We start from the raw sequence: 23815 nt of genomic DNA, 5'->3' as shown, positions 1-23815 counted from the left end.
GTAAACTGTCTATCTATCTATCTATCTATCTATCTATCTATCTATCTATCACCTACCTGTCTATCATTCTATCTATCTTTATACCTATCATCTTTCTATATATTATCTATCTATCTATCTATCTATCCTCTATTTATCTATCTATCCATCTATCTATCTATCTATCCATCTACCCTGTTTCCCCGAAAATAAGACACTGTCTTACATTTAATTTTGCTCAAAAAGACACTATGCCTTATTTTCAGGGGGATGTCTTATTTTTTATTACGGTAAGTATGGTACAACAAGTATTATACATTTCTCGTTTGCACCCTCCTTATAGGTCAGGGTTTCTCAACCAGTGTGCCTCCAGCTGTTGCAAACAACAACTCCCAGCATGCTGAGAGTTGTAGTTTTGCAACAGCTGGAGGCACACGGGTTGGGAAACACTAGCATATAAGAATGTCACCGCTGCATGGTATCAGGACATCCCTACAGTACCTGGGGCAGATGAGAAGGGCTGGCTATCTTTATTAACTTCAATAAGCCACTCCTACTATTATGGCTTATTTTCGGTGTATGGCTTATATCGAGCAAATACACAGAACTCCTGGTATGGCTTATTTTATGGGTATGTCTGATTTTCAGGGAAACATGGTATCTATCTATTTCTCCCTATCTATCTATCTATCTATCTATCTATCTATTTATATATCTATCTGTCCTATATCTTCCTATATCTATATATCTATCCATCTATCTATCATCTATCTATCTCATATCTATCTATCTATCTATCTATCTATCTCATATCTATCTATCTATCTATCTATCTATATCATATCTATCTATGTGTGTCTTTTATATCTGTCTGTCCTCTATATTTCTTTATCTATCTATCCATCTATCTATCTATCTCTCATCTATCTATCTATCTATCCCATATTTATATATCTATTTCATATGTATCTATCTATCATCTATCTATCTATCTTTCTATCTACCTATCTATCTCATATGTATCTGTCTATGTCTTATCTATCTATCTCATATCTATCTATGTATCTATCTATCTATCTATCTTCTATCTATCTCATATCTATCTATGTATCTATCTATCTATCATCTATCTCATATCTATCTATCTATCTATCTATCTATCTATCTATCTATCTATCTATATATCTAGCTATCCCATATCTATATATCTATCTATCTCATATCTATCTATCTATCTATCTATCTATCTATATTTCTCATATATATCTCATATCTATCTATCTATTTATCTATCTATCCCATATCTATCTTTCTCTTGTTTACATTTGTTTCTATTTATCTATATATTAAAGCGGGCACTAAAAGAGAAGGGACAGAGAAGATTTTGCCTTGCATAAAAGCAGCATTATATGTGTTTAGTATCTCAGAAACACTTGATGCATAGTTGTTTTTTTTAGGGGTGTAAAAACCTTTGCTTTTCATCTGTTCCCTCTGCTCCTAACCCCGATGGCTTGGGCACCCAGACCTGGTTCTACCTATTGCAAATTTGGCATCTTGAAGGGGTTCTGCTCATTTCATAGAGTTATCCCCCTATCTTCAGTATACAGGAATAACAACTGGGGGGAACCCCATGAATACAGAGAATGCCGGAAATCTGTGCCCCCATTGACGTTCTGTAGGGTTTCCAAACAATCCTGTATTCACCTCTGGGTGTTTCCCAACTGGTGTGCCTCCATCTGTAGCAAAACTACAACCCCCAGCATGCTCGGACAGCCGAAGGCTGTCCGAGCATGTTGGGAGTTGTAGTTTTGCAACAGCTGGGAGCGCACTGATAGAGAATCAAAGGAGCGCCGGCCACATAATAACAGTATGTATTGCTCATGGTTACTGTCTACGTATTTTTCTTCTTCTCATATTTTATGACCATATGAAGGAAACTCATAGAAATACAATGAGAAAAAGCCCAAGTTTGTTTACAGAGAACAGTGAGATATCCTATTATTTGGGCGAGTTAGCTACAATTTACAATAAAATATTGCAGCCTACTAACCTGTACTTTCCTCTACCCTGGCATTAGCTGCCAGTAAACAACTTAAGCCATTCAATTGCGCATTCTCCCTGAAAGAGTCTCGCTTTCTTTGTGTTTTACTGTGTAGTATCATTATGCTGGGAAAAGGTACAAAAAAAAACAAGAGAAGAATAGACAAAGCATCTGATTATTATCTATCGTGCAGAGGTCGTTCTTGGTTAGAAGCCGCTTTTGATCTTGGTGGACTCTGGGACTGCCACATGCAGGAGCGTACAAAGAGAATTGGGGGCTACTGACTACATCAAACCCTCCCCCCACCCCTTCCCTTTAGGTTTTGTAGCACTAAAGTATATGGATAGTCATCATGTTGTATGATAGGAAATGCCAAACTGGACTTAAAGGGGTACTCTGATGGAAAACATTTATTATGTTTTTTCAAATCAACTAGTGCCAGATTTGTAAATTAAATTACTTCTATTTAAAAATATTAATCCTTCCAGTACTTATAAGCTGCTGTATACTACATAGGAAGAAATTTATTTCAGGAGTTCTTTTCTCAGTCTGACCACAGTGCTCTCTGCTGACACCTCTGTCCGTAGCAGGAACTGTCCAGAGCAGGATAGGTTTGCTATGGGGATTTGCTTGTACTCTGGACAGTTCCGGACATGGACAGAGGTGTCAGCAGAGAGCACTGTGGTCAGACTAAATAGAACTCCAGAAAGAAATACAACTTCCTATGGAACATACGGCAGCTGATAAGTACTGGAAGGATTAAGATTTTAAAATAGAAGGCATTTACAAATCTGTTTAACTTTCTGGCACCAGTTGATTTAAAGAAAAAATTGTTTCCCACCGGAGTACCCCTTTAAAAGAGTTGTATGAGATAAGGATAAGTGGATTTACTGTTGGTCTTGTTCATGGGCATTGTTTGGAATTGTATTGTAGCCCTATAGACTTGAAACGGCTGAACTGCAATACCGGTCCTAACCCATGGACATCACTGGTGCTGGTTTTGGGACAACAGCAGAACAGTTATTTTATTTTTATATAATCTCCTTAGGTAAGACATCTTTTAGATACGGTCCACGTAATTCTCCCCCAAACTCCCATTGAGGTTTCCAATGTAAATAGGTTATCCCAAGCTCAAAGGTTATCCCTATGCATAGGATAGGAGATACCTAGCTAACCAGCGGGGGCTGACCTTGGAAATCCCACCAATCACAGTTATTGGGGCCAAATGTCCCTTAAAGGGGTACTCCGGTGGAAAAATTTTTTTAAAATCAACTGGTGCCAGAAAGTTAAACAGATTTGTAAATTACTTCCATTAAAAATCTAAATCCTTCCAGTACTTATCAGCTGCTGTATGCTCCACAGGAAGTTTTTTCTGTTTGAATGTCCTTTCTGTCTGAACACAGTGCTCTCTGCTGACACCTCTGTCTGTATTAGGAACTGTCTAGAGTAGGAGCAAATCCCCATAGCAAACCTATCCTGCTCTGGACAGTTCCTGACATGGACAGAGGTGTCAGCAGAGAGCACTGTGGTCCGACTGAAGTAATTTACAAATCTGTTTAACTTTCTGGCATCAGTTGATTTAAAAAAATTGTTTTCCACCAGAGTACCCCTTTAAGTGATTGAAGCTGCAGTGTGCATGCTTGGATGCTCCTCCACTCTTTATGGGACCTCCAAGTGTTGTCAAGCACTAAACTGAGCAATGTTGAAGAGTCTCTAATGCAGTGAAAGAAGGTTTGACTAAGCATTCACTCATTTGGTTACTTGAGATCGATGGGCTCCTTAGACTACTTTGTATGGAGGCTGCATATGGTCAAAACCCCATTTTTTTTTTACAACTAGTGTCATGACTTAAGTTGTGATTTTATTGCAGACAGGAGGCTCATATCAGAATGCATTATCCTTCTTTATTTTGCCCATTAGCAGAAAGAATGACAGTGTTAAACATAAAAAGAAAAAGAAAACACAGGTGTCCAAGCACCTAGTAACCATAGCAACTCCCTCCTCCATCCCACCAATCCAAGCATAGACTGCCCTATAAAACCAAGCTGCAGCCCCTCCTCCTCCTCTTTCTTTCTGCTCGTTAGCAGCATCAGTATCTAACAGATAAGTGCATTAATAATTCTCATTCCTGTCACCCACACTGTGATTTCTCCCTTGACCCTATACTCCCAGGGTTGGGGGACACTCTGCCTTCTGTGGCCAGCTTCTGAGGGAGCGAGGGTCCCTCTCCCTCTCTCTCTCTATCTTTATCTCTCTCCCTCCCCCCTCTCTCCGTGTTTTTCTATCTATATACATCTATATATCTATATCCGTTTCCCCTTTTTTGTCCTCTGGGTCGGTATTTCAGACCCAGGGAACTGTACCGTTGCTCTGTCTCACTTATTTTTTCTCCCCTTTGGCGCTCCGCCATTTTTCCTGACTCCGCCCCCCTTCTTCTCCGGCTTTCAGTCTGAGATCTCCTGAGCGCTTTGCGCGCCGCAGGGGGGCGTGTCCGCACGTTCGCTTTGCGAACGTTTTGGACTGTTACCTCGCCTACGTGCGGGGCCTTCTGTGTGGTGCCCCGGCGAGTCCCTTGGTTGCGCGGCCCGGCCGTTTCGTCGGTCGCCGACTCAGGGATTCCCCGCGGCCCCTCCGTTCATCTTTCGGCGCTGGCGCATTATTATCGCCTTACCCAGTTCGCAACTGAGTGGGATTTTTTCGCTGCGCCTTATTGCGAACATTTTTCTCTCTCTCTCTTATTGTATACTCTTGTATATTTACATGTTATTTATTCACTGCAGTTAATGCTAGTCCCTCTGTCTGTTCTCTCCTTACAGCTGGGACTGCACACTTATATTGTACATTCATACATATTTTAACTACATCATGTCTGACGATCAGCTATCTCCACCTAATGGTGGGCTGACTCATTCATCTCAGGACCATATCCTAGCCCCTTCTGAATTATTGCAACAGATGGTGTCTACATCGGTCCAATCCGCCCTAGCCTCCGCCATGTCATCTGTCAATGACAGCATATCAAAGTCTGTTTCCATGGCGTTGTCACGGCAACACCGGGAAGGCCCGGCCTCTTCAGATACCCCCTTGGTCGCCTCCCACATACAATCCCAGGCTTCCAGCCTACTAAGACCCGGCAAGTCGGACCGGAAGAGACGCTATTGCTCCGACTTAGATACCCACCTTACCAATACACCTACTATTGGAGGTGGTTCTAAACTAACTAAGACCTCAGTGCCTCCTGAGGATACCAATGTGAGTGCTCAGAACCCCACGGATGGGGATGACATGCCCGGTGGAACCTCTCGGTCCTCCAGGCGTAATAAACCCGACTCTTTTGTTGAAGATTCAGATGGCACCTCAGACTCTGGGGATGATGATTTGTATGAGTTGGAGGACGAGGATCTGGAAGGGAACGCGAGTCGTTCTCCTCCACATGGCTCCGCTGACACAAACGCCCCCGGGGCGATCTTGGATTCCATGGGAATTCCATTCTTCAGCCCGGAGAATATCAAACACCCCCGTTCGGGGGAGTGGTCGCCCATGTCACAGGTGGCTGATTATGTTTCGGCTTGGCTGCGCAAATCTTTAGATGGTCGCAACCGCAATAAACTGAGGGCGGAGTGTCCACGACCGTCACTGCCCAATAATGTCGCCATGACGCCAGAGTTGGACCCCATTCTGGTGCGCTATCTGGTTAAGACCGGTAAAAACCCTAAAAAGGGTATTGACAAATCTTTCAAAACTGTTCAGGACAAATTGTTGGATGTCCTTGGGCCTATGACTAAGATTTTACAATTGGCCGAACATGCTGTCGCTTCAGGTGAAGTAATTGATGCAGACATTTTACGGGGCTGGGCATTACGAGCAGTTTGCTTGCTCGGCAATGCAAACACTGCGGCGTCTACGGAACGCCGGAGATCCATCCTTATGCGGCTGGATCCCCAACTTACTCACCTGGCTACCGACGAACCTGGTCCGCCAGCGGACGGTTTACTATTCGGGGAGGCCTTTCTTAAAAATATAAATAAGTATGTTGGCCTTTTCTCGGGCCTTGACAAAGCCCAATCCTCTTTAAAAAAGGTGGGCGCTAACAAGGTTTTCCCCAGGGCTGGAAGGGGTAGGGGTCGCCCTTCCGGCCGTGCCACCAACTATAGACCCTATAACAGGGGCCACTACATGCCTGACAGACAATATTACACACCAGTTCCCCAGCCACCACAGCCCTCAACTCCATTCTTTCCGCCTAGAGGACGTCCGTGGAGAGCGAGGGGTGCCAGCCGCGGATACCCAAGATCCAGGGGCACAGGTGAGACTGCCTATTCTGTCATTAACATGGGTTCCTGTGGGGGGCAGGCTGGGGTATTTTTCCCGGACCTGGTCCCGGATCACATCCGACCCGTGGGTCTTGCAAACTGTTACCGGCTATCAAATAGAATTTCTCTATCCTCCGATACAGACTTGTTGGCCGCCAGCGATACACTTCGCGGACGCCGACAAGGCCCTGATCCGCTCAGAATTGATGGATCTGCAGTTGAAGCACGCCATTCAGGAGGTGTCTTGGGACGCTCCGGGTTATGTGAGCAATATTTTCTTGGTCAAAAAGAAGGACGGAGGTCACCGCCCGGTCATAAACTTGAAACATTTAAACGAGTACGTTTTGTATCGCCACTTCAAGATGGAGGGGATACATCTTCTCAGAGATCTTTTGCTACCAGGAGACTGGTTGGCGAAGATAGATCTGAAAGACGCGTATCTGACCGTGCCGATACACCTTTCTTCCCGTCCATATCTTCAGTTCTGTTGGGAAGGTCGCAAATGGGAATTTGCATGCCTCCCGTTCGGCCTTTCTTCAGCACCATGGTGCTTCACCAAACTGCTGAGACCGGTCATGGCTTTGCTCAGGAGCCGGGGGGTACGCCTGATCGTCTATCTCGACGATATTCTGATCATGGCGTCCACGTACGCGTTGGCCGTGCAGCATGTCCAATGGACGGCCGCTCTGCTCTCGGAGTTGGGCTTTCTGCTCAACGAAGAGAAGTCGGTACTCACGCCGTCTCGACGGACGGAGTTCCTGGGGTTCGAGGTGGATACCCACTTGGCCACCCTGAGTCTGCCCACGAGGAAACTGACTACGATCCGCAAGGAGATCCGGAAGCTTCTCCGTGCGGAGGTGGTCTCATTGCGGGCGCTCGCTCGGGTGGTCGGTCTGCTGACAGCCTCCATCCAGGCGATCTTCCCTGCCCCCTTACACTACAGGGCGCTGCAGAGACTGAAGATTCGGCACTTGAGGGAGGGTTTGCCCTACTCAACCGAAGTGCCACTATCCGCAGAAGCCAAGGGAGAACTCCTGTGGTGGCTACGTCATGCCCAGGTTTGGAATGGGAAGACAATTTTCAATTCCAAACCGGACTTAGTGATAGAATCAGACGCCAGCCTGCGGGGTTGGGGTGCCCGCTGCGGGGCATCGACGTCCGGAGGCAAGTGGTCACCATCAGAAATGGGTTTGCACATCAATTGCCTGGAACTTCTCGCGGGCACCTTTGCCCTGAGGAGTTTCGCTTTCCACAGGTCGGATTGTTGTATCCTGCTGCGCATGGACAATGTAGCAGCCGTTCAATACATCAACCGCCTGGGAGGCACGAAATCCAAGATCCTCGCAGATCTCGCGACGGTCCTTTGGCAATTCTGCCTTCAGCGGAATATATTGTTGACCGCGGAGTATCTTCCTGGAATTTCCAACGCCATTGCGGACTGGAACTCCAGGTACCTCACGGACTCCAGCGATTGGATGTTGGAACCAACGGTGTTCCGGGCGATCCATGCCCTGTGGGGACCATTGAGTATCGACTTATTCGCATCTCGTCTCAATCGACAGCTGCCACGATTTTTCAGTTGGCGACCGGATCCGGACGCCATGGCGACGGACGCGTTTCTTCAAGTGTGGCCACAGAGCACTCTGTACGCCTTCCCGCCATTTGCCATGATCCCCAGAGTATTATGGCAGACGGTGTCCCAAAAAGCGACGCTGGTGTTGATCACCCCCTGGTGGCCGACTCAGTCATGGTTTCCCCAGGTCCTGGGGATGGCCATAGATGTGCCGAGGTTGTGTCCGCCTCTACTCACGTTGCTTCGAGACCCCTCAGGGAATCTTCATCCCTTGACATCGGACGATCAACTGCCGCTATTGGCATGGTTGACTTCGGGACACCTTCGCTTGGGGGCCGCATTTCGCAATCGGCTTCTGACCTCATCAATGACGCTTGGGCTCCAGGTACCAGATCGGCTTATCGATCAGCCTGGGGACTTTGGCTTCGTTGGTGCTCACGACGGGATTTGGATCCCGTACGTGCCCCTGTAGCGGAGGTCATTAATTACCTCTCGGAGTCTTTTGAGGCGGGGAAAGCTTATCGCACGATTAACGTTTATCGCTCGGCTATTTCCGCCTCCCATGGGTTGGTGGATGGCTTGTTGGTTGGACAACACCCTATTGTCTGCCGTCTTATGAGGGGGATGCGGTTTAAGAGACCGCCTTCTTCGCGATATCTCACCACGTGGGATGTTAGCAGTGTATTACGCATGTTTGAGACATGGGAAGACAATGACGACTTGTCTCTTAAACTCCTGTCGTTTAAATTGACAATGTTGTTATGCCTGGTCTCCATCAAGCGTGTGTCAGACGTACGGGCCCTGGATATTTCCAGGAAACAATTTGTTCCCGACGGGGTTCGTTTTTCCATTTGTCGTAGGACCAAAACCGATCTACGTTCGGTTTTCTTCCCATTTTTTCCGACGCGCCCGAAATTGTGTGTCGTGCGATGTCTTCGATCTTATGAGTTGAAGACAGCTACGCGTCGTCCGACGGGTTCGGCGCAGCTCCTCATCTCCTATTGTCCGCCATATTTACCGGTTTCCTCCCCGACATTGGCTCGGTGGGTGAAATTGACAATGTCCTTAGCGGGTATTGATGTGTCACTATTCACGGCTCACTCCACTAGGAGTGCGATGTCGACCAAAGTCTTTCAGACGGGTGGCTCGCTTTCGGAACTCTTGAAGGCGGCCGACTGGTCGTCCGAGGATACATTCCGTACGTTCTATTTTAAACCTACTGTACATGTGTCTATGTCTGTATTGTGATGGATTTATGATGCTTCTCTATGTACTGTGCTTTGAACATGCATTCTGATATGAGCCTCCTGTCTGCAATAAAATTGAGGATTTTCCTAGTAGAGTGACGGAAAATATTGATTTTATTAAGACAGGAGGCGAATATCATCCCACCCGTTTCCCCTACCCGTTATTATTTATAACCTTTGTTGTTTTCAGGATATTGAAGAATGGTTCTGCCTTGCCACGGTTCTTTGTTGGGGTCAGCTGCGTGACCTATCCGGTTGATCGTTCCTGTTTGAAGACTGACGTTCTGCGTTATTGGTTCAAGATCCTCCGTGTGGACGCCGTCGCGCGAGTTCTGCAGTTTCGATGCTGGACTTAATCACGGCATAAAGAAAGAGGAGGAGGAGGGGCTGCAGCTTGGTTTTATAGGGCAGTCTATGCTTGGATTGGTGGGATGGAGGAGGGAGTTGCTATGGTTACTAGGTGCTTGGACACCTGTGTTTTCTTTTTCTTTTTATGTTTAACACTGTCATTCTTTCTGCTAATGGGCAAAATAAAGAAGGATAATGCATTCTGATATTCGCCTCCTGTCTTAATAAAATCAATATTTTCCGTCACTCTACTAGGAAAATCCTCAATTATACACTGATTAGACACATGTCACTATAATTTTTAAAAAGCAAACCATCTGAATTGGCACTGCCAACCAATATCAAATACAAACCATTTCTTTAGAGGTCACATGTTTATTTTGCTCCCCCCCCCCCATGCAAGTTCCACCTCTAGTATTTATTAGAAACTAGGGGAGGGTATGTAAAAAACTAAGCTATTCTTAGTGCTATAGATCCAGTAGAAGGACCAGTTGTCTTGAATCATGATTGTCCGGTCAGCAGAAGCTCTATACATGTTGTAAGTAGACTCAATACACCGCACAATGTTAGACTGGACTGTTATTGTAATCCATGTGACCTACCTAAAGCCATTTTCCAGGTGCAAAAAGTGTAACTATTGTAGGTTTCTATACCAAAAACAAGGACTCTTTCCTGTACGAGCAGTAAAACTATGGAAGGGTTCAACACCAAAATCAACAAGGATTCGTTACTGTAAAAGTAGTGAGACTACGGAATGTTTCTACATAAAAAAACAACAATAATTCTTTACTGTAAGAGCAGTGAGACTATGGATGGTTTCTACATAAAAAAAAGGATTCTTTACTGTAAGAGCAATGATGCTATGGATGGTTTCTACACCAATCACAAAAAGGATTCTGGATTGTAAGAGCAGTACAACTTTGAAAGGTTCCTATACCAATAATTACAAGGATTCTTTACTGTAAGAGTGGTACAACTATAGATGTTTTATACACCAATAATGACAAGAATTCTTTACTGTAAGAGCAGTTCAACTATGGATGGTTTCTACAACTTTAACAACAAGGAGACTTTACCATAAGAAGAGTGTAACTATGGATGGTTTCTACACTACTAATGGAAAGGATTCTTTACTTGAAGAGCAGTGTGGAAGACTTATACACCATTAATGGACAATGATGTTTAACTGTAATAGCAGTGAGACTATGGAAGATTTCGACACTAATAATGGAAAGGATTCTTAACAGAAAAATGGTTTATACCTAGAAAAGTTTTAAACTAGAAAAAATAAAAGTGGGGAAGTTTTTGCGTTCCTCTGGATCCACATTACAGAATAAAAGGCCCACTTATAAACATGCATCATTTTTTTTAGGCTTACACATTTTAATACCACCATAACATATTAACTCTTTTCTAGTGTCGATCTTATTTGCAGTCATGTCTAATCATTTTTATAGTACTGTATTGCAGGGGGTGTCATTCGTGTTAGAAGTGTTACATGGGAAAATAATACTTTGTATTTCTGCACATTTACTGTTTCTAGTTCTATTCTTGGGCATCTGCTAAGTCAAAACTACAAGTGTTGGCTTCCCAACCTTGAACCGAAATCCATTTACGGGAGCCCAGCTTCCCGCATTATATCAATGACCTTTTGCTGTCACCAGCGGCACCGACTATTCGGCAACCTACACCATGAACGTTCCCACAGAACATTTATATAGTATTAAATGTTTTAGCAAATCCTTTTCTGCTCCCTCTTGATAACCTCCGCCATTTATTAATTTGAGAGTACTAGTAGATCAATACATAATATACAGCACGCTGTGACATTTTCCCTTGTGTTTAATACAAACAAATGTGATTTTCTCATGGCGGATGAACTGTAGTTACAAAAAATAGAAAAAGCTGCAGAGTCACTTAGGGCTATAAAGCAGTCTGGAGAAGTTTGAAACAGATGGACTTTTTACTCTCCGTCATGTCTGTTCTATTACTTCCTTACACATAATTATCAACAGACAATATGCTACAAGCAAAGGCTTTAGGGACCGGGACAGGGATAGGGTTATCAGAATTCCCTACATGCAACAGACAATTATGGTAGACAAATAATACATCAACTAAAACATCTTCTTTAGTGCATCTAAGATAACCATTTTGTATACCAACAGAGCCCTTTTTGGTGGGACCATAAACCTGACTACAAAAGGGTGGAGTTTATGCATATTTCCTGTGTATTTTCTGCAGATTTTCTGTACCTTTTCAGTTTTATAGGGTACTCCACCCCTAGACATCTCTTATCCCCTATCCAAAGGAGGGGATAAGATGTCTGATGGTGGGGGTTTGGTCACTGGGACCCCCTGCGATCTCCAAGCCGGCACCCTGGCATTCTGAACATTTCTGTTCAGAACGCCGGCTTCAGGCACCTGTTTTTGTGATGTCACACCACGCCCCCTGCATTCATGTCTATGGGGGGGGGGGGGGCATGACGGCTGCGGTCACTCTATCCTTTGGATAGGGGATAAGATGTCTAGGGGCGGACTACCTCTTTAAAATTAATTGGGAAAATATGCTGCAAATCAGCAACAAATTAGCAGAAAATCTGCATGTGTAAACATAACATTATAATGTATAATACAACTTAACTTCTGCCATCAAAAGCTGGAAGAAGACTGGGGCTGGAGAATGGGACAGAGATATTACCGGCATCGGGGAAAATGTGGAAGGTACATTTAATATTTTTATTACAGCAGCCCAGGCATAATGAATAAAAGAAATCACAGTAGTTCTCCTGAAATCATAAGAAATTTACTACTCCAGGTGGTTGTCACACATTGCACAAAAGCTGCAGCCAATTCTAACCTTTACATGACTCACTGTCAAAGTTGTATTATGTTATGTGTAGTACATCTCTACTAGACCCACTTGCTGTCACTTCCATTGGTACGAAATGGTTTCAAATCTTACCCCTATGACAACTAAATCCAACACATAATCAACATCAATTAGAATAAAAAATAGCTTTTAATTGAGATGTACTAAAATTAATATATAAACACAGTACGCATATAGAGCACAAAACATAAAGAGGGTAGAGGTAACAGGTGAAACCCTAATAAATTCCCTACCTAAATAAATTCCTAACAACTAAGTGAAGGACAAGGGTTAGGGGAATAATTACAATATGTACAATTGGTACAAAAATATATCAACCTCTCTGGCCAACGCGTTTCTCTCCCAGGTTGAGGGGAGTTCATCAGGGATGAGAGGATAATATTCACAATTCACTTAGTGCACAACAAATGCAAAATCATATACAAAAGATGCAAAAACCAATAATGACAATAAGTAAATGATAATACATAGGTCCGGGTCCGTCAGTAATAAGTACCGGTCATATATGTGAGTCTGTTAGTGTCTGGTCAAATACATACACATACATTATCATAGCAGTATTACTATGCAATGTTAGTAAAATAATAATAGATTGACTCCAGAGAGAGAAGATGATGTTCTGTTCAAGATACATGCAGATACACTGTGAACAGAAAAAAGTGGTAACAAGTCTGTCAGTATTGGGGTGGCGCTACATTAAAGGGGTCTTTTATTTATAGAGTATGATACCAACAAAAGACTTACCCCCTATGTAGGATGATGGTATTCAATTAAGACCACCAACAGCACACTCTGTTCCTGATATTAAAGCAGATCTCAATTTAACAGACTCCTATGAAATAAATATAATATAATTCACTAAACCCCTCTGGTATTCAAAGAAAACCAAATATATGGTAAAAAGTTATATCAAAAAAGGTTATTGTCAATTCGCTCACCTAAAGGTAATGCCAGTTAAGTATAGGATGTAATGGTATTAGTGTGGTCAGGCACTGATGTACTTCCACAGGGTAGGTCAAGTACTAATAGTCACAATTGGGACCAAAAACCCCATAGGGCAGGTATGGATGGATAACCACTAGATAGAGGTAGTCCAAAAGGTTCAAAAGACGAAATAGATAATAGATAGCCCAATATGACAACTAACAAACTTATCTGAACTTTGTGAAAGTAGAAAAAAAATATTGGCAAAACATAAAGAATTCATCTCCATTGTCAATGTTTTTAGGTGTCATGAAAGTTATCCATGGTATATAGCTCTCAATTTACATTGATTGTGTAAAAGTAGTGACTTGGTGACTTATTCTAAAACTTGTATTACATGCCATCCATTTATATTAATGAGTACCTCTCATGATCTTGTTAAATGTTATAATCCTCCCAGTTCACTGCCGCCATCATGATAAACCACCCCTGCCTTTATTTTTTATTATTTTTTTGTTTTCTACCTAGATCTTGCTCTGAATTTTCTGCTCAGCCTCCTGTTCATTTTCACAGACTGGGATGGGGCGTTCCTCAGCAGGTGTGACATAATCTGAAGCCATACAGGGGAGAACTTCCTCCCTCACTCAGCCCAAAGCAGTTCAGTGTGTGAGCTATGGTTGGCTAAGGCTGCCCCCCCCCCAGCACTCCAGACTGCATGTGCTGATTTTGGACTTCATCTAGGCCAGCAGGAATCCAAAGTCTGTGCAAGAAATGGGGGGAAATGTGCTCTGGACGAGTAGGCAGACACCTAGTGGCAGCTTTTTTAAAACACAAATAAAACATAAAATATGTCTTTTTTTTTAAAAGCAAAGTACATTCGAATTTTTTTTTATTTATTTACTATAAGGAGTGCCATGGCAAAAATTTGTTTTAATGAGAGTGCCCATTTAATGGCTAACTATAGAGAGACCGCCATAGTGATTGTAGCTTATGCTGGGCAGTCCTTCCATACTAGATCAACACGCCACCTGGGACTCCCAATAATCAGAAGTTATCTGAGAAAATCATGTTCAACTTTCCTGCAGTGCCCCCACAGGTTAAACAAAGCATTACACAATGCCTACTCGATTAAAAAGATTGTCTCTGATATTGACAACGGAGCAGGAGACATTCTTTGTCATTGCACTCCACCTGGGGATTCTCTAATAAAGTATATTAGAAAACCCATTGAAGGCTATGTTCACACACAGTATTTTGGTCAAAATTTTTAGCCAACCAAAGTAGAAAGGAGGAGAAAATCTTTCCATTATAGTTTCACTCTACATTGTTTCACTCCTGACCAAAATACTATGGGTTAACCTAGCCTAAGCATACAAAACTATCCAGATATATGATCGCAGGCGTCCCACAGCTGGGACCCCCACGATCTCGCTGCAGCCCCTGGCATTCCGTGGCGGGGGCTGCCTCTGAGACCGAGACGTGATGTCATGGCCATGCCCCTTTGTGATGTTACACCCCTCCCCCTCCATTCATGTCTATGGGAGGGGCTTGATGGCCTGAATGTCACCAGGGGGCGTGGTTGTGGTGTCACGTCTTGGAGGCAGCACCGACAGCTGCACCGAGATTGCAGGAGGCCCAGAGGATAGACCCCTGCGATCATACATCCTATCTTTTGAAAAGGGGATAAGATGTATAAAGCCGGAATACCCCTTTAAGGTTTGCTGCAAGATTTTGCTATAAGTAGCAAAAAAATGCTATTCTCACGTGATGTCACCAGGGGGCGTGGTTGTGTTGTCACCTCTCGGAGGCAGCATGGGAGCTGCACCGAGATTGCGGGAGGCCCAGAGGATGGACCCATGCAATCATACATCTTATCCCCTATCTTTTGAAAAGGGGATAAGATGTATAAAGCCGGAATACCCCTTTAAGGTTTGCTGCAAGATTTTGATATAAGTAGCAAAATATTGAAATTCTCACATGACGTCACCAGGGGGCATGGTTGTGACGTCACGTCTTGGAGACAGTGACGGGAGCTGCAACGGGATTGCAGAGGCCCCAAAGGCGGGACCCCTGCGATCATACATCTTATCCCCTATCCTTTGAATAGGGGATAAGATTTATAAAGCCGGAATACCCCTTTAAAGTTTGCTGCAAGATTTTGCTATAAGTAGCAAAATAATGAAATTCTGACGTTTCCTTCTCCTTTTACATCCTGATTTTTTGTTGCATTTGATGTCCCCCTTGCGTCTTGCCCACTTCAGTATTTTCCCCTGTGTTCTTCCCTTCCCTTTGTGCTCACATTTTCTATTTTGGGCCTGACATTATAGAGAAAGGCAAGATGAAATGAGCATATCTCTGCACAGATGCCTTTGACTCAGGAACTGTTCAGTGTTTTGTCACCATAAGGGTGAAACAGATCTCATCTACAGACGAGGGATTATTGTGCATTTTTAAGACTCCGCACCCCCTGTTGCTTAATATCAAGATTGTTTAGAACAACTCTCGACATTCATTTGTTTGATAGTTACGCAGCGCCTGCTTCCACAACCCTCGTATGCAGAATTAGTTTTATGAGTTTAATAAATGCATCCGATAAAGGCATTCATATGGAAATGACGCCAATGGAAGGAACGTCTAGTAACAAGCGCCCCATGATTACAATGTGTGAATAGTAGAAATTCCTTTCCACGTACTTCTTTTGCGCGGTAACCTTTTATTCTTCCGCTGTGTGTCATGCAAAAGAAATATTGTTCGGTTTATCATTTGCGTTAATGGAGAAGTGTGTACAGCCACTGGAAATGTATGCGGAGACGCTTAGAGCGTCCTCCGATGAGCAGTTCCCCGTTCTGCAGTCACAGCTGCTCAGATAATGACCAGTCAACCATTAGTTGTCTAGAGAGGATCTCATATTCCTAGCAATGAGCAGATTTATACAGTTTGATGCATCTACATGCGGCCTCAGACTTGGCAGAGACTACGTTATTACTTTTAGATGACATTAAACTGTTTACTAGACTTCCAGTCTCTGCCGGAATACACCTATTATTATTGGTTACAGCCGCACTAGCACAATATGTTAGAACATGTAATCGGAAAATATAGACGGGGCCACATCGTTGTACACTGAAGTAGTCGAGCACACAGGCATGATGTGTATATTAAGGGTATGTTCACACTGCGGAGTGTGAATGGAATCTCCGCTCGCAGAATTCAGCGAGCGGAGATTCAGCCTGGCAGCCAGCGGCGGTGGTAGGACCACACGGCACTGCGGCATCACCATTGACGGCTATGCAGTGCTCGCGGACTTCCGTGCAAAGAATGAACATCATCTTTTTTTGCGCGGAACAATTTCAGCAGCAGAATTGTCCGCCGCTGAAATTCCACAGTGTGAACGGGTCTTGCGGAAGACCCATTCACAAAGATGCTACCGTTCATTGTGCGGACTTTTACTCACGGAATTCCGTTGGGATTCTGCAGTGTGAACATACCCTTACGTGTTTCAAATCGACAAAGAATATCTATGGACTACAGAGTGGGATGATTGGCTCGGCAAATGGCAATGGTACCAGTAACACCATAATGTGAGTAACAGCCTTCTATGACCCTTAAAGGGGAACTAGGATGGGGGGGGGGGGGGGGAAACATTTTTTTCAACTCAACTGTCTCCAGAAAGTTAAACAGATTTGTAAATTACTTCTATTTAAAAATCTTAACCCTTCCAGTATTTATCAGCTGCTATATGCTACTGAAAAAGTTATTTTCTTTATGGATTTCTTTTTTTTTTTTTCTATCCACGGTGCTCTCTGCTGACACCTCTGTCCATGTCAGGAACTGTCCAGAGCAAGAGAGGTTTGCAATGGGGGGTTTGCTCTTATTCTGGACATTTCCCGAGTCGGACGGAGGTGTCAGCAGAGGGCACTGTGGTCAGACTGGAGAGGACTTCACAAATTTCTCTTAGTATACAGCAGCCGATAAGTACTGGAAGGGTTAAAAAAATTTTATAAAAGTAATTTACAAATCTGTTTAACTTTTTGGCACCGATTGATTAGAAAACCTTTGTTTTCCCACTTGTTTCCATCAGAGTTCCCCTTTAAGACATTTCTATATGCAACCAACGTCTAGAAAAGCGTTTCCCAACCAGGGTGCCTCCAGCTGTTGCAAAACTACAACTCCCAGCATGCCGGGAGTTGTAGTTTTGTAACAGCTTGAGCTACCCCGGTTGGGAAACGTTGGTCTGGAAAGACAGAAGGGCTCATAATGTGTCTTTACATTCATATCATCTACAGTGCATGTCTTATGCCTTATAGACATCTGCTGCAGTAAGGGTATGTTTACACTGTGGAATACCCGCGGAATTCCATGTGCGGGATTCTGTGAGTGAAATTGATCACAGTGAATGTTAGCATCTGTGTGAATGGGTCTTCCGAGAGACTGCACACTGCAGAATTTCAGCGGTGGACAATTCCGCCACTGAAATTGTTCAGCGCAAAGAAAGAACATGTTAATTCTTTGCGCGGAAGTCCACGAGCACTGCATAGCTGTCAATGGTGATGGCGCAATGTTGAGCGGGCCTACTGCCGCCGGCGGCTGCCAGGCTGAATCTCCGCTTAATGAATTCCGCGAGCGGAGATTCAGCTACATTTCCGCAGTGTGAACATACCCTAAGAGTACATCTGTTACTGGCCTCACATTGCAGTAGGGAATAGCAAGTAGAATTCAGGCATACCTTTGTTTAGCATTTAGGTTGCTTTATATCCATGAAGACAGGGCTTATTTTGTAACACAGAGGTGTTGTGGGGGGGGGGGGGGGGCGCTGTGGTCTGCTCCAGGACCACAAAACCTTTCCCAAACTTATGTCACGCCCCTTCTCTTGATTGACGCACAGGGCTCACCTGCCTACGGTGGCTCTGCGTGGTTGTCCTGCGCATGCGCCATCAATAGAAACAAAGCTGTCACTACAGACAGGGAGTGAGTAAGCACTCTGCCCCTAGGTGTTATTTCACATGCACAGAGAGGTTCTGAATCACTTGCAGAATCACCTCGCGTGTGCTGTAATTCACAATGACAGCGCATGCGCAGGGCAACTACACAGGGTTTCAATTTAGCAGGAGCGGGTGTGATGTATTTGGGGGGAGATGTTGTGACTCTGGACTTTATCTCTTTGACAGTCCTGGAACCTTATAAAATATTTTTTTTATGGCTATAAAGCAACCTAAATACTACACAAAGGTATGCCTGGATTAAATTGGTGAATCCCTACTGCAAACTGGACATTGGCGGCCCATCCTAGCAATATGCCACCAATGTCTGCAGTGAGAGATGACCTTATGTTACATCTTACCTCACTGTAGGTCATAGACATCGAACGCTCGGCATTTGGTTGTCTATTATTTGTAGCTGCTATATTCTGTGCTTATATATGCGTCTTTTAGAGACTGTTTAACCATGTTAAATCCTATAATTATTTTGCCATTTGGATTTTTAGTCAGTTCTTCTCACTCTAGATGTTCCAGAGCTGAAAAGAAAATGTACTGCAATGTACGCTAGTTCCACACGCCATGGCAACTACATCAGTTCACAGAAGTTAAATATGTTAGTTCAGACCATAGTAAATATGTCTATAATTTACCGAAGTCATTCCCATTGCTCTGTAACATAATGAGATGATAGCTTTATATAAAGACTGTGAGAGGGCACTGCGTAGTACTAACAAAGTGGTAATGGAATGACCTTAGAAGACAGAGAGATTGTATAGACACAAGAAAGTGACTATTAGACTGCCAAGGATATGCACTTGGATGACCAGAGGCAACAGGCCTACAGGTCTTATAATGGGAGTTAAATTAGTCAATGACTACTATTTGGACATACAAGGCTTAATACAGAGCATACCATTTAGTCAATAGGCACTATACTTGTCTTTCAAACTTTTTAAGTTCTACCTAATGTATCTTGAGTGGCAGAAAGGTTTGTCTCATCGATGGCCTTCATGTGTTCAGTCACGGGTTCTGCTTTTGCCGATCTACCTATCCCAATGATTACAATGTTCCTAGGGCTTATTACCTTAAAGGGGTACTCCGCCCCTAGACATCTTATCCCCTTTTCAAAGGTTAGGGCATAAGATTCCTGATCGTAAGGGTCCCGCAGCTGGGGCCCTCCGCAATCTCCCTGCTGCACCCAGCATTCGTTTAGACCAGTGGGTGCAGGGCCGGAGGCTCGTGACATCATGGTCACGCCCCACTCGTGACCTCACAGCCACACCCCCTCAATGCAAGTCTATGGAAGAGGGTCGTGCATTGAGGGGGCATGGTGTGACATCAAGAGGGGCATGGCTGTCATGTCAAGACCCCCACAGCCTGCACCCAGCATTTGGAACAAAATGTTCCAAATGCTGGGGCAGTGGAGTACCCCTTTAAAGTGAGGATCTTAGTGATCCAAAGACTCTACGTACCTAGTATTATCAAAGTTGGTTTATTACAGAGCATTATATGGATAGTGCAATCAGGATACATGGCTTGGAATAGGAGTATAACACATCAGTTACATACGTGCCTATTGTTGCCCTCTGAATTGAGGCGTGAATGGTTAGTGGTAATACATAGCCCGCTATTCAGGTTAACATAATTATAGCTTTGGGACTTGACAAAGAAAAGAAAAAAAACACAACTCATGAAAAAAGAAAATTACATGTAATGGATAAAACAGGATGATAATGCAGCAATTTCGTTCTTCATGACATTTTTTTCTTCCTATAAAATGCGGGAATTGTGTTCATCTACTCGTTCACCAGTGTTAGGTATATTTTTGGCTTTTTAATAGGATGAGTTTTGTGCTGCATATAAATGCCGAATAATTACTTGTATTGTAATGACTTGAAAATTAAAAAAAAGTTACGATTTAAGATGTATTCTTTTTTTTAATTCCTTTTTTCACACTTTGAGTGACTTTTTACAGTTCTGTAAATGACTGCACGTACATAATGAAATCTCATTCCACTCAAAAGAGTAGTCGAGCTGAATTTGCTATTAAGTTTGGACTTTTTGTGCACCATGATAACAATGAAAAGAATTTTTTCTGACCGGAGTAAGTAATGGTATATTGCTAGAGACAGTGGGTGTCCGACGGCTGGGACCTCCATAGATTCCTAGAATGAATGGGTCGCGTAGCTTGGAAATTACTGAGACTTGTTATAGTGTTCCCCTGCACTGCGATGTTCCAGGCAACCCGCTGTGCAGGGAACGGAAACACAGCCTCATTCAATTGAAGTTACAGTTGCCTACACAGTGGGCGGCCATAAGTGCTGCTGTGCACGAGAAAGGCTAAAAGGACTCAATTAGTTCTTGGGATCAGACAAGGTCCTAGGATTTGTAAACCCCCCCCCCCCCCCCACACGCACACACACACACACACCAATAAAAACATTATGGAGTACCAATATGCCATACCATTATCAGATGGGTATACCCTGCTACTGTGGGTTAATTTAGATGTGTCCTGCCTTACCTTTCCTCCTGTCTTAGCATAACCCAAGACATGTATGACGATTGATGAGAGTGGCTTAAAAAAAAAAATTAATAAGCCATGATTTTATGATATTCTGTCTGGAGATGTGTATGCTGTCTGTGTCTCTGTGTTTCCACCTAGTGGGTGTGATGTGCATTTCAGTCTATTGGGTGTACTAATAGCATGTTGCATTATTTTATTGATCATGAGAAGTCATAATCTTTAACAAAATTCTAAGCAAAGTAGCAAGGTAAGGGTTGGATTTGGTTGGGGTCTGGGTGCTTAGATACCCACTAATGATTAGTCCTAGAAAATGCACAACAGTCCACAACTCTCTTTATGCAGCTTTTTAACAACAATTTGTTTACCACGGAAAAATAATTATACCTAACGTGCAGTGAAACTGATGCAGAACGGTCTCTGCTTCTTTTCTACAAGTATTATATATGTGGCTCCTACTCCTATCTGTGCTGTTCACTGCTTAATGTCCCTTAAAGAGATCTTCATCTAACACCTGCAATCTCTAAAATGGCTGATGAAGCTATGTGCATAAGCTTTTATAGTGGCTTTGATATCACCCCTATACTGCCTCCTGATTGGCTGTAAGAGCTCTTAGCAAGGTATTACGGGCAACTCCAGGGTAACATGGTCCTGCGTCTTTCTTCTTTCTTCCATGCAGCCAAACACTTCATTACTATTAGTGGTGCCAAATATAGCCAGGTCTGGTTCAAGGATTTTTGGCACCGGCAAAAAGGCAAAAGCTAATATATCCGCCCCCTTGACCCCGTCCATTGTTCAGATGCTGCTGAAGTTTCTTGCGGCAGGCAGAGCAGCGCCCCCCCCCTCAAGAGGGCACCCTAGGCCGCTGCCTATTTTGTCTATAGGCAGAGTCTGCCCTGGATATAGCCATACTACTACCTATGACTATGCGTCATCCACAGCCTGTAACAACTTCATGATCAACTGAAATGTAGGAAATAGAAGCAAGAATAATGCAATAATAGCCTCCAATGCTTAAAAAAAATAATAAATACAATAGCTTTATATGGCATTACAATCATCTACACATTCCTGCCATTTGTATGGTAATTTTTCCATTACAGCTTATCATTTTTAGAATTATGCAAATAAATAAGGCCATTTGTCTAGAATTTCCTGTCTGTAGGTGGAATTCTGAGTTAACATGAGTATGTGTCATGCTGTATAAAACCCAGTGGGAAAATACAGATTCAAAGTGTTGCCATGTAAACAGCGCTTCCCAGAAGTCTGTTCTTCCATATACAAGTCGCTCATTTGCATAATGTTATTTGCTTAAGTTTCCAGATCTACCTACCTTTTTGTAAGGTTTTGAACAAGATATCTCTATTCCAGTGTTTGCCAACCAGGGTGCCTCATACTGTTGCAAAACTACAACTCCCACCATGCCCGGGCATGCTGGGAGTTGTAGTTTTGCAACAACTGGTGGCACACTGGTTTAGGGCCGTCAAGTATAGTACGGGCTCCATAGACAAGATTTACAGCAAATATAATGATTATGAAAAAAAAAAAAAAAAAAAAAAAAAAAAAAATATATATATATATATATATATATATATAGATAGATAGATAGATAGATAGATAGATATAAGTATCCAACGTGGATATGAGTTCTGCCAAGAGAATGAACATATTCATTCATTCACCAGAATCCATCCGAAACTGCATGGGATGGTGCCTAGTACCCACTCCCAGCGGAGGCTGCTGCAAGTGGATTTCTGCCCGGAATTTGAGTAATCTCCCACCACCATCCTCATGAGAGGTCACTGGAGCGTTGTCACATTTTTTATACACCATGTAATAAATCACTTTTTGCATTGGGATACTCTTCGAAGGCTGCACTGATCTATCTATTATTGAGTTGGGCCCCTAATCATGACCCTATACTTGAATGCACCCGCTTGTTTTTGCTGTTTGCTTTGGAATGTTCTATCTATATCTCTCTATCTGTATGTCTATCATCTAATATCTATCTATCATATCTATCTATCTATCTCATATCTATCTATCTATCTATCTATCTATCTATCTCATATCTATCTATCTATCTATTATCTATCATCTCATATGTATGTCTCTATCTATCTATGTATCTATTATCTTTCTATCTATTTATCTATCTATCCATTATCCATCTCATATCTATCTATCTGTCTCTCTCATATCTATCTATCCATTATCTATCTATCGATCTCATATCTATCCATCTGTCTCTCTCATATCTATATATCCATTATCTATCTATCTATCTCATATCTATCTATCTATCTATCTCATATATATCTATCTCATATCTATCCATCTGTCTCTCTCATATCTATCTATCCATTATCTATCTATCTATCTCATATCTATCTATCTATCTATGTATCGAATATCTATCTTTCTATCTCATATCTATCTATCTATTAATCATCTCATATCTATCTATCTATCTATCTATCATCTCATATCTATCTATCTATCATCTATCTATCTTCTATATATCTATTATCTATCTATCATCTCATATCTATCTATCTATCATCTCATATCTATCATCTCATATCTATCACATATCTATTATATTTCTATCTATCTATCTATCTATTTATCTATCTATCTAGAAAAATTAAATAGACAGTGGCAAACCAGGTGTCAGCAAAAAAAAAGGTGATTTATTCAAAAGACGTGTTAGCCTAACACGTCTTTTGAATAAATCCCCTTTTTTTTTGCTGACACCTGGTTTGCCACTGTCTATTTAATTTTTCTGTGTTTTGGAAGGGTCCCCAACCTAGACCCGACACAGTAGGCACCCGAGCACCTTTTTTTACCCTGGAGTGCTGCTTTCCTGCTCTATCTATCTATCTATCTATCTATCTATCTATCTATCTATCTATCTCATATCTATCTATCTGTCTCTCTCATATCTATCTATCCATTATCTATCTGTCTATCTATCTATGTATATCATATATAT

At 42.8% G+C, this 23815-nt stretch overlaps 2 protein-coding genes across 11 annotated transcripts in view; one reads left to right on the top strand and one right to left on the bottom strand.

Annotated features, from left to right (window-relative positions):
* NRXN1 (neurexin 1) overlaps nucleotides 1-23815 on the bottom strand; it is a 1474530-nt gene that overhangs the window by 517302 nt on the left and 933413 nt on the right. The window lies entirely within an intron of this gene.
* On the top strand, nucleotides 4605-9731 carry LOC130362895 (uncharacterized). Its single transcript, XM_056568042.1, has 2 exons — nucleotides 4605-6326; nucleotides 9344-9731. The coding sequence occupies exons 1-2, from the start codon at nucleotides 4886-4888 to the stop codon at nucleotides 9349-9351; spliced, it is 1449 nt and encodes a 482-aa protein (XP_056424017.1). The 5' UTR covers nucleotides 4605-4885; the 3' UTR covers nucleotides 9352-9731.

This window comes from Hyla sarda, chromosome 3 (assembly GCF_029499605.1).
Source record: "Hyla sarda isolate aHylSar1 chromosome 3, aHylSar1.hap1, whole genome shotgun sequence".
In the NCBI taxonomy this organism is placed as follows: Eukaryota; Metazoa; Chordata; class Amphibia; order Anura; family Hylidae; genus Hyla; species Hyla sarda.
Note: the sequence above shows the minus strand (reverse complement) of the source record. Positions and strands in the feature narration are given on the sequence as shown.